Source organism: Artemia sp. Qi Xiang Cuo, chromosome 8 (genome assembly GCF_049724085.1).
Source record: "Artemia sp. Qi Xiang Cuo chromosome 8, ASM4972408v1, whole genome shotgun sequence".
In the NCBI taxonomy this organism is placed as follows: Eukaryota; Metazoa; Arthropoda; class Branchiopoda; order Anostraca; family Artemiidae; genus Artemia; species Artemia sp. Qi Xiang Cuo.
The window spans coordinates 4,112,221-4,124,605 of NC_142801.1; the positions used below are offsets into that span (position 1 = coordinate 4,112,221).

The 12,385-nt window shown below is 35.0% G+C and overlaps 2 protein-coding genes across 2 annotated transcripts in view; one reads left to right on the forward strand and one right to left on the reverse strand.

The window, feature by feature from the left end:
* LOC148949081 (uncharacterized protein F13E9.13, mitochondrial) overlaps positions 1–7,444 on the reverse strand; it is a 37,110-nt gene extending 29,666 nt beyond the window's left edge. The window contains exon 1 of the mRNA XM_089093725.1: positions 7,348–7,444. Within this exon, the coding sequence (XP_088949851.1) occupies positions 7,348–7,423 (76 nt within the window). The 5' untranslated portion in view covers positions 7,424–7,444. The remainder of the gene's footprint in view (positions 1–7,347) is intronic.
* Positions 7,445–10,659: 3,215 nt separating this feature from the next.
* The window catches only part of BNIP3 (BCL2 interacting protein 3), a 116,471-nt gene continuing 114,745 nt past the window's right edge, over positions 10,660–12,385 (forward strand). Inside the window, exon 1 of the mRNA XM_089093151.1 lies at positions 10,660–10,757. Within this exon, the coding sequence (XP_088949277.1) occupies positions 10,721–10,757 (37 nt within the window). The 5' untranslated portion in view covers positions 10,660–10,720. The remainder of the gene's footprint in view (positions 10,758–12,385) is intronic.

Below are 12,385 nucleotides of genomic sequence, written 5' to 3' on the forward strand. Positions count from 1 at the left end.
TTGTATTGTCTGTTGATTTCTAATATATTTTGTTAGACCGTTTTTAATTAAATTTAGGTAAAAAGCACTTAGTGAGTACTCCCCAAATCCCTATTTGAAGAAATGTTGTGATTTACTTTGAATCTAATTTCAATTTATTCGCGAATAATCTGTTTTATGCCTAATCTATTACTAATGAGAGAGGATTTTTAAAAAAGTATTGTGTGGCTGGAGTTATCAAAAATATCGCTACTTAAAGCAGAATCAAAGGAGTTAATATATTATAACTATTAGAAATTAAGACTTTAACCACACTTTATCTATCCGTCAGGGTTGAACTTCGTTAAGTTATGATGCTGGGGCTGTTTAAAAAAGTTTATTCTTAAAACTCGTATTTTAATGTAAGTTTGTATTTTAAATTTTCATTTTTTATGCTGAGGATGGCCCTTGGACATAGGGTCAAAATATTCATTTAAAGTTGGGAATTCCACTGTCTTATTAAAAAGAAACCCCATACTGTTCTACTTGTTATTTGTTTTTTAACATTAATTATTAAGAAAATTATATTAAAAGTATTTATTTTGACAATAGGTTTTCGTTCTTCTTAACATCAAATTTTAGCCCTATAATTGATATGTAATTTTTATTTCTGGGACTATGAGCCCTTTTTTCGTGGGAGTTGTTTGGATTTTTATCAAGTTCCAGATATGCAGAAACTATTTACTGAATAAGAAAGGTGAGCTGATATCATGCCTCAGTAGAATTATTGTGAATTTATCCCATGTGAATAAAATAAAACTTAGGTACAACTACAATCAAAAAACCTTTACGTTTTTAGTTTACTGCAAAAAAACGTTTACTGCAAAAAAAAAAATCAAAATACTCTACAGAAATTGGCTCAAGACCGACCGTTGTGGGAGACCATCATTCAGATACCAGATGAGGCTCTGTGCAGATACAAAATGAGGCGGAAACGTCTGGTCCTGCTTAAAGTTCAATTAAGTACTATAAAACTTTATCATAAAGAGGGATTTAACGAGGAGGGACAGAACCCTGCCCCTCCTTCAGTAAGAAAGTCTTGTATGTTGGGTTTTTTTCTATTTAATGTTGTGTAGGTCTAACTTTATTGGATTTCTGATTTGATTTTTTAAGTTGTGTTTGGGTATAAACAGTAATGTGCTTCTCCATTCACCTTTTCCAACCTTAGAAGCACCTGCAAAGTTGGTTCTCTGTTATCCCTGGCAATTCATCAGACATTGATTCTAACGATGAGTAGGGGGAGGTATTCAAGGATCGTTGAGGCCATTTTGTCTAAAAGGGCGTTACAATGATGGCTGAAAGACAGGGTGCATTGTCACGGTAAGTAACCACGGCTGATATTACCACAAACTGGGATTCTTTCTGTGAATTCTTTCATGCAAAGGTTTCATTATTTTCACGTAGTAAGCGGAATTAAATGTCTGGCCTCTAGGAACCCACCTTTAGAGCGCAATTTCTACACGATTTGAAAAAAAAACCATCAGCGTGGCCTTGGTATTCGATTGTGACATCCTGGCTTTTGTTTCCGTGGCTCATTTGATTTTTCCCATTCCATACTCTGCTTCTTATTCTCAGGATTGTACTCGTCGACTCTTCATTGTCACTTGTTTTCACCACTTCAAGAATTTCAAAGTTCATTTCTCCACTTACACAAGGAACTTTATCGCAACTCGCCGTTCTTCAAAATCACTATCCCTTTTTATCGTTATATACAGAAACAGAGCTAAACTCAAGATGATGTGGTTAAAATAACTGAAAATATTTGCACCGCTGCGTGAAATATAAACAAAGAAAGCATCACTATTGTCACTACTATCACTCCCTTAATGTTACAATTACCTTCGCAAAAAAACAAGTCGGCAAATTTTATTGTCAAACCTCATATGTGGAAAATCAGACTTTGGTGCTTAGTTGTATATCTTCCAAGCTCAGCTAAAGAAAAAAAAATATGTGAGTCGTTCTCAAAAGTTAAAGGTTACTTGACAAAACACAAGGCAACGACGAAAGCCGTAGCAAAGTGAGATGCACGGTCTAGCCCCTTCCCCCCTCTCTCTCTTCAAAAAGTGGTAAATTACCTTAAAATCAAACAGCTTTACAGACCTTGTTAGCTATAAAAAAACAATTCTTGGTCTGATCGGTCATTCTCCGATTGTGGATCACAACTGGTTATGGTTTCACCTGGCTTCATTATCAAGCTAATTTACAAGATATGGACAATAATCATACATTTATGAGCCAATAAACTCTACAACTTAAGACACGTGTATTACTAAGCGGTAATCTAAACTTTTAAAATTCCAAGTAACCGTTCCACTAGTAAGAATTATGGATTTGCGGATTAAAAGTAATTCGGTGATTACGCACCAGCAATTCATCAACTTTTATTTGAACATTTTTCAATTCATTAAAAATATATACATTTAAACTGTATTCGTACCTGCATACAAGACAGATGATAGGGGCAAGGATCGTAAGTGATATGTCTAGAAAAATAACGGCCTAAAATCATACCTGTGAAATAAACCTTCTGAGCACCCTACAACTCAAACCTGTTTGCACCTATGGCAGTATTTCTGGACTGTACTCTAGCCCAGGGATATGAGCAGAGAGTGGTGCATGGGGGCTCAGCCAAACCCCTCAGTCACCCCTAGATTCTCATTATTCTTCCTGTTTCCTGTGTAAGTTCATATCAATTGTATAAAAATTTCATATCTTCAAATTACTCAAAATAAGGTAAAGGAATCTCCGTTTCTTGGCCCTTCAGCCAGGAGTTGCAATGGGGGGCTGGGGGCCAACCATCCTGTGTAAATCAACAAATATTGCTGAAATAAAAAACTGATTCACAGAATTTTAATTCTAACTTTATTTTCTGTTTTTGGAAAACAAAAAATTTATTGCGACTAATAAATTTACAAATAAAAAAATCTAATCAGCAAGTAATTTTTTTTTTTTTTTTTATTTTCAACGTCAGCAGTTTAAAAGAGAGCAGTCTGGACTATATGCGCGTATACCACAGCGGTTTATTAGATCATTCATAATCATAAGGTTAAATCAAGGTCGCTAAATCAAGGGTCACTCCCACCTTGTTCCTCCTCAAATGACATCCTCCATACATATTTTTACAATTTTAAACTAAAGGAGATAAAATACCCGCCTAAGACGCAGTTCACCCAGCGCACTCTTCGCTAGTACAGCCACCTCCTTCGTATGCCACAGGACATCCCAGCATGGGTTGTGTTTGACCTCTATCCCACCCTGTACGGATAGAAATTACCTAGAGGACGCCCCTCTACATGGTGGAAAGACAAATTCAACGAACTTATTGCCTAATCCCACATGCCAGCGGAAGAAACCTCGAGTCTGGCAAGCGAGAGGTCAACTTCGAGGCACCTGGTCTCATCACTCTCTGCGGCAAACCCCGGCAAGAGCCGTAAGTCAAAATAAGTCGAATTAAACGTGAATAAAATATAATCCCCACGGTAGCTTTTAGAGCAAATATATTTATTCAAGCTGGAAACATAATATTTTATACTCCCTCCCTAAGGCCAAACTTTTAGGACCACTTATTTCTCCCCCACATCACCTGCAAGTTTCAACTCTATCCCTCGCCGTTCCTGATATACAACGGATACTCTATCTTGATTACCTGAGTACAAAAAGTATAGTTTTATTTACATTACTACTTGACCATAAATTTATTCTAGTCCCACAAAAGTTTATAGTGACAAAACTTGTTAGGTGAATTCGAGGCAAATTTTAAATCCGTCCCTCCATTGCTGCCTAAAATTTATGATCCAAATACCATAGGGGGTTACAGAATAACTCAGAGCCATAAATGGCACAGGGGCGGCAGGTTCCCATCCAATCAGTTTTGGCCCTTTAAAAAAAATAGAGCTTTTAATTTCCGATCACATGAGCCCCCTCCAAAGTTTCTGGTACTACGCCTCCCTTACAAAGTAACTGAGAAAAGTAAAATAAAAAATGGGAGGCGCATGGCTCTTTACTAAGTCAATTCTATTGTGTTACCTCTAATAGACCTATCTGTGAACAATACATAATTTCATAGTTTACGATTTCTACCCCTGGGACTGTGGGGATCATGGTGACCACGGAGGCAAAATTATTAGCCCTTTCAACGTTTCTGAACAAAATAGCTATATCAAAATTCTGATCCAGCATCACGAGGATTAAGGGGGGCATAGGAGTAAAAAAGGAACAGAAGGAAGTGGGGCTAGTTGCCCTCCAGTCAACCACGGATACATGGGGGGCGATCCCCCCAACGAATTTTTTAAGAATCCTTCCTATATTATACTATTGAGTACTATATACAAGAAATCAGGAATGAAAAATCGACCGTTTTCTGAAATAAAAAAAACATTAAACATCAATACAAAAAAATTATCTGAAGGAGGTATATGGTATAAACACAAGACTGAAACGTCTCTGCGATCTCTGGGCGAGTCAAGGGGGATGCAAACCCAGGGCCAGAAAATCGAACGATATCAGCGATGTTGCATGTTTAATCACGCAGAGGTTGGCATCACTTACTTTCCCCGGAGACAGAGACGCAGATGAAGTGTGCACAATACATACGTCCAAATGGAACAATTTTATTTCCATCACTGAACCTGACAAAAATAAAGACTCCTTCACCAACGCTACAAATATTTGCCTCACTGCTAGCAGTCCCACAACATTATATGAAGTACCCTGACAATGATGCCAATTCATCTCCCAGCAATCTCATGTCTGCCTCATTTGGTGGCACTGAAATAGATTAGAGTTGTCATGAAGATACCGTCTTGTCATCTATTATAAGGGTCAAGGTTATATCTTTCTTTATGTCGATTGGCTTTGCATTCTACTGCAAAGAGATTTTAGAATCATGTGTCGCCTCAAACCAATCGGGAATCGCAAATTTCGCTCCTAAATTTCTTCCGCCAAGTCTATGTCACTAGTTAAGTGAGCATATTTCGCATCTCCCTTGACATGAGACCTGCTTATACTTATATTTTCTCACGTGTGGAACCCGTTGCAGGGCACCATAAGGCCAACTATCATTTCTGGCATGCCTCAATGAGGTCCACTGAGCAGTAATATTCTTTGGGAGATGTATTTCCTGCCGCTAGGGCCGGGAATATTAGGACCATTTACGACCCCCTTTACCCATCTGTTTGGGTAAAGGTTGTATCCTTTACCCATCAATTTGATAAGTTCTCTTCTAGTCTGATAGAGAAGAATTTTTGACAAAAAATCAAACTGGCTCAAGAGTTTCTGGTCCACTGCATCAAAACACACTGTTTATCTTCTGCCAATCTTTTGCCGCGTCTGCTTTTCACCTTGATTGGGATGGGTTTTGCAGCATCAGCAAAGCTTGTTCTTTCCCAGCCAGCTGAGTAACCCTTTTCATATTCCTTGCCCTTTTTCTTTGCTTCTGAGTACCTTAGCCAAAAGTACCGGTAACAACATTAGAAGTAACCCCCTCATCCTCAAACATGTCATTTAAACAATGGGTGCGTTCGCGAACATTGTATTTTGAGAGAGGATTTTTCTATGTTTTTTTTGTTGTCCTATTTCTATAGGAGCCTTTCACGTTGGTGTCCAGAAGCTTATCCTCTGGACAAGATAACTTTGGTGTGATGTCATCTTATATTGCAAGCTTACAACAATATGATGGTATCAAAAAGCAATCGCAAATATTACAACTCATCAAAGGCAACAGGCAATGAGTGCCTAAACTTCCCTTTGACTGGGGACACCTCTGATTGGCCAATGGATATCGACGTTTAGTGGCAATCACGTCCTCGACAAAGTTTCTCTATGCCTTGCACAATCGGAAAAGTGAGCGAGTTGATCTCCCATTGAGTTACGTTACGTCGATAGCAAACCTGGCCTTAGTTTAATTCTTTTAACCAAATTTTTTATAGGAATATTCACTTTCTCCTTTTGGCACTACCCCCCCCCCCCCAAATTAAGACTCTGGATCCGTGCTTGCCTCCAAAATCTCTTTTGCCTCTAGAATAGACACTAAAATTTTCAATTTCCAATCTAATTTTAGTTCCTACAATTATCGATCTTTCTGTTCCCAAGTGTCCTCCCCTCCCCTAAAAGGAAACCCATTTCTGCTGGCATAATTAAAAAACCATATAAACACTTCTTCTTTTATCTTAATAGTAGGCAACATCATAATTGACAAACATATATTTTTATGCTAGAATATTTGAATTTTCTCTGAAAATTACTTTATTCACAACCAATTCTGTGTTTTTTTTTCATTATGTCTTTCTATTGAAAAATGGGAAAATAACCTTGAACTGAGTTAAATAAAAATATGTAGGCTATACAGTGTAATTTTAAATAAAATTATAAATTAAATAAAAATTACAAGCATATATTAAATAGTATATTAAGTATTATACAAACTATCAATTTAATTAAATGGAACCAAATAAGGAATTGAATTATAGGAGTTAAAAATTACTAGGATCATAGATGGTATACAATTTGAACACGATAAATTCAAAACGAGCTTCAATAAAATTTAGTTCTTGATATTCCTATTTCTTTTGTTTCAAAATTGTATATAAACTTTTATCAATACTTTCAGGGCCAAAATGGATTGAGGGAAATCAAAAGACTCAGCCTGCTTAATTTTTAGAATAATGCATTCTTGCTGAATACAAAACGGTTTCTAAATACAAAAAAAAATCATCCAAATATCTAATGTCTGTGCCACATTATAGTCACACTTGTCGATAAAATCAAAATTATGCACGAATACAGCGCCAATTAAGTTCGCCGTTCGTAATTTCTCTAGTTGAACATTATTCAACTTTTAAGCATAAATTTCTTGACTGACCAATCAGAGTCAACGCTTAAGACATACTTTTTGAAACTAGAAAAGATGGAAACTTAGAACAGCGGTTTTACTATCTGGGAGAGGAATCTGACAGAAGTTAAGAAAACCTAGTATTAGTAGAGAACAGTTGGACACAAATTACTGTTGGAGCAAACTCTTTAAACTAATTTCTTGCAATTTTCAGTTTTGCTTTTGAAATACAAGTGTGACGCTAAAATCAAGAAAATTGCCTTGTGATCCATAATATTTGGCTTTCTTTATCGATAGATGTGACTATGATGTGGCATGGGCATAACACTTATCTGTCACGAATCAGAAAGCGAATTAAAAATTTGCAGATTAGATTTGTTGCTACAGTAAAATAGCGCCATCTTTTTTCAACATCAAATCATTCCGGCGCGCAAAAGGACTTGCTATAAATACAATACAAATCAGTAATTCAAAAAATTAAATAAAATCATTAATTTTACCTGGCAGTGCTGGTACATGAACCATTCCGATTAAGTTCAACTTCTGATTGTTAAAAATTTGCTTGAATTTATTCATTTTTGAGTGACATCCGAAACTTTTAAAGCGCTATCTATTTTGAAAAGAGCGGGAAATTTTGAATTTTAGATATTCTTTTAAGACCTGAAAAATATAGGGTCTAAGGTTATTATAAAGAGAATATATATAATTAACAATTGCCACATGAAAACATATCTCATTATAGTGGGTCCAATCTAACTCACTAGATTATAGCACCAATTTAGCTACTAAATCTTTGCCTGATGTCAATGCCCTGAGGCAAGTTCTAGAAATTATGTCAACTGCTCAAGCAAAATTTTCCCATGTTATAACAAATAAGAATAATAGATCCGAGGATAATGGACATGGTAAACAATTACGGAATTTTATAAAAAAAAATAATCAAAATATTGGTGTTAAAATTCAAAATATCACTATTCCTGTGGGGGATCCAGGGGGCGCCCCCCCCCCCCTAGCGTAGTCCAAAGTAGTGTAATTTACTTAATTAACTCAAGTTTACGTTAATTAAACTTGCTCCTAACGCAAGTTTATCGGATTAAAATATTTGCCCCCCCCCCCTAAAAAAAATTTCAGATCAACCTATTTTGCGCCTCCCCCCCCCCGGAAAAATCCTGAATCCGCCCCAGCACTATTCTAGGTTATAAAAGTAACCAGATACCGATAATTTATAACATATCAAAACATTAATAATGATTGATGTAATTTATACTGAAATACCAACACAAAATTTGTGTGGGCAATATTTCTTCGCATTCCAAAAGAATTTCAGAAAAAAAAGGATAAAACCTTTATCTGAGTTCGGAAAAGTCCTTTATTGCCACACAAACAATAGAAAATAATAAAATATAGAATAAGTGAACCCAATAAATGAATTAATTTCAATAAAATAACAACACCTTGGTCTACTAAAAGCTTAGTTGACATGGTGTTGGGTTAATCTTGAGTCAGAAATTGTGTTTATTGAAAGAAAACAACGACAGCCAATAAAAAAACAACTGCCGAAATTTTGCATATACTACCATTATATATTACCTATATACACGAGCCATACCACAGTCACGCCTGTAGGTAAAAAGGCCATGTTTTATTAATGACATGGATTTTCCTTGACTTAACGTCATAATCGTATTTTAAAAGCGTGAAATTATAACGTACAGTAATTGGCTTGAAAAGCTTGCTTTCTCTTTTATTTGTTCCCCAATATTGTCTCGGATATTTAACTTTTGGATTTGTAGTTTTTAACAAATTCTTGCTGCAGATTAAAAAAATGGCATTCCGAGCTCCTGACTTTTTTCGTTCCAAAAAATTGTTCCTTGACTAACTGCCTGTTCCTTGAGAAACTACGAATAATCCACATAGTTGGTGCATTAGTTGTGCGTAATTCCAATTTACTCAACGATTAAGTTAGAGCATCGCTTATCGAACTTATTCCCTTAATATTAACTTCCTCGGATACAATCTATAAAAGATAACAACAAATACTTATCCGGAAAATTGTCAACTGAAACGCTAAGGGCAACTAGGCAAATAACAACATTACTCAAGTTTAATCCACAGTAAGCGTAACTTATTAAGAGCTCCCTGAAGGCTATCGTCAAACTTAAAGAAAAAAAAACATTCTTGAATTTTTTATTGATGGAACCCGGAGCTATTTTTAAAAAGGCAAAAGAACGATTCTCCCTATGGAGACATATTTTCAAGCATGGTAAAATATTTTTAGTAGAAACCGTCATTCTCTTCTTCTGCTAATGCTCCTTTTTTTGTATATTAGAAATAATTTATTTCTAAAGGGAAAATTATTTTCTGTTTTTATTCTTCGTATATAATTCCACACATTTTTTCTATTCTTGAAAATATTGAATTTATTGTTTATATAGGACGTCACTTATCCTCAGTTATCCTGCATTCAGGGTTATTTAGTGTAACTTATCGGACATCTAATTTAGGCCGTTTCAAGTAGTAGTCCTACTGAACATACCCAGGTTTTTTTTCGGGAGGGGTCTTACAAAAAAATTTGAAAAGCGGATCAAAAACTGTTCATATTCATTTTCGTTACGTTTTTACCCGTCGGAATAACATTTTGGGGGAGGGGTCAGACCCCTTAATCCCCTTCCCTCCTGAATATGGTCTTGAAACTCTGACGTCATTTATCTCTTATGAAACGTTAGTAATAAGTAATTGGGCTTCTCGGATAAGTAATATTTAAGTACTTGAGCGCACTATATAAATGTGAGTATCTTTGCGTTCATCAGAGCTTATTGTAATTAATAGCAATAGTTTATTAAATGAGTGCAATTATTATTCGCGATTTGAACACCAAAAGAAATTTCTTGAACCTAATCAAAATTGTTGTTAGCTTATACCAAGAAAAAACCATACCAAGAATGTTTTATCTGTAAACAACAAATTACAGTTTTCCGAGCTCCTAAATACAAAATGCAAATAATTGATATTAACAGCTTTAAACTTAAAATGTGCGCTTGAAATCAATTTGATAATTGTGATTACCTATGAATGCCAAAGATTACAAAGATCAGTTGTAATATTACTATTGAAAGCAGGGTATAGTGTGCCCTGGGCACTGTTCTACAAGCCAAATATTGTAATTTTATTTAAACTTTACTATTTTAACTAAACTATTTATGATATTATTTCAGCCAACCCGGTCAATCAGAATTATGAATTCCAGTTTTTACAAAGTTTAAGTTTGGACTGTAACCTGAGTTGTAATCCCTTAAGTTTTAATTTACCTAGAAGTTTAGTTAAAGTGTGGTCCGAGCATAAAGAAAAAACAATAACAAAAGACTTCTCCGTGCTGCAGCCTGATGGTCCGTTCAGACCCATAGGATAGGCGCCGAAAAAATCGATTGGTACGAAGGAAAAAGTGTTCAGGCAATAGGTACATAATTTTTCCTAAAAAGAAAAATAACATGTATTTGTAAACGCCAAGTGTTTAAGCCAAAAGTATTTCTTTCCAAATATCTTTCTCTTTCATGCTAGTTTTATACAAAGGATTACTTGTGTAGGATAAAAATCGATAGTTCTGGAAAGAACCCCCAAATAGTTGTCATTATTTCCACTTTCAAAAAATGTTAGCTAATTTTTACCCGACGAAACACAAAACACCGATCGGTACCATAGGGAATATAAGAAAATTTCCTAGCCCCGAATCCGACCGGTACTATGGGAAAAACCGATCGGATTTCACGGTACCGATCGGTTTTGAGCATTTCTCCATGCGTCTGAATGGGCTACAAGGTATAAATGTGACACCACATACTTTTTTTGAAGAAACAGCTAAAATTTTATCGTAAGATGTCTAAAGAGAAGGGTAGCTCTATTGGGGGTTCAGGTAAAGTCTTATTTTTACTGTTTCTATAATATACACGACAAAACAGCTTATTTTCTTAAGGCCTCTGGTGTGTGCTTTCATTATAGTCAGTTAAAAAAAGATGCGACAACAAAAAGAAAGGCCAGGCCTAATTCCCCTGACAACAACTAAACCCTTTGTTGTTACTTAAGCCCTATGTTGCTAACACAACCAGTAAATTTTTCACAGTTCATATTTTTGACTTATGAATAAAGTAAACATACCACTCCATGCCTCTTTTATGCTCTTTTCAAATATAAAAGCTTAATCATTTTTTTCAGAAATAATTTTACCCCCACCCCTATAGGTCTATAGACCATTTCAGGGTATATATTTGCACATTAGGATTGGGGTGGAGGGTAAATTTTAGGTAATCATTTCTATCGGAAATGAATTTCAGCCCCCCCCTATATATGCCAATTCAGGGTATATATTTCTACAACCTAACCCTGATTTGGCATATCCTATAGGGGGGGGGGGGGCTGAAATTAAATTTCTGATAGAAGTGATTATTATATTTGTAATCAGCATAAAAAAAGGCATTGAATGGTGTATTCACTTTATTCCTAACTCAATATTATGATTTGGTAGAACTTTAGCAAATTTTATTTCTGATGTAAATGAGAGGTAAGTTTAAAATTTACCCCCACCTCTCCCCCCCCACTAATGTGCAAAGATATACCCTGAATTGGTGTATATAGGGGTGGGGGTAAAATTCATTTACAATAAAAATGATTATTACATTTGGAAAGAGCATAAAAAAGGCATTAAGTGGTATGTTTACTTTATTCACAAGTCAATAATAGGGTAAAAAACCAGTATCCAATTGAGCAAAATTAGCTTGTGTAAAACTAAAACCCTCACACCTTGTTACCAAAGAGGAATTGAGAAGAATTGCATATATGAATGAATAGCAAAAAATCTAAGCTATGCATCAATATGGTTATTATTAAAATTATTTAAGATCAAACACTTGAAATTATTATTTTATTGACTTATCTATATGGACCTCTTTTTGGAAATCCCAATTATCCTATTTTGTATATCCTTTTAGGTAAATATTATATCCTTTTAGGTAAATATTTACCAAATCATATTATTGAGTTACAACTAAGGTGAATATACCACTCGATGCCTTTTTTTATACTGTTTACAAATATAATAATTATTTTTGTCAGAAATGAATTTTAGCCCCCACCTATATATATATATATACTAATTCAGGGTATATGTTTGCACATTAGGGGGGTGGGGGGAAAGTTTAAACGTACCTCTCATTTACATCAGAAATAAAATTACCCCCACCCACCTAATTTGCAAATATATACCCTGAAGTGGTATTTATAGGGGGTGGGGGCTAAAATTCATTTCTGACAAAAATGATTGTTATATTTGTAAAGAGCATAAAAAAGGCATCAAGTGGTATATTCACTTTAATTGTAACTCAATAATATGATTTGGTAAATATTTACCTCCTTTTAGTGTTTTAGTTTTATTCACATATTAACAGAAAACTGATTTTCTTCTGATTCTAGAAATGTAACTTTTGTTGCTTGATATGTATTCTGTAAATCACAAATGTTAAATATTATTTTTCTTTTCAATTGCTT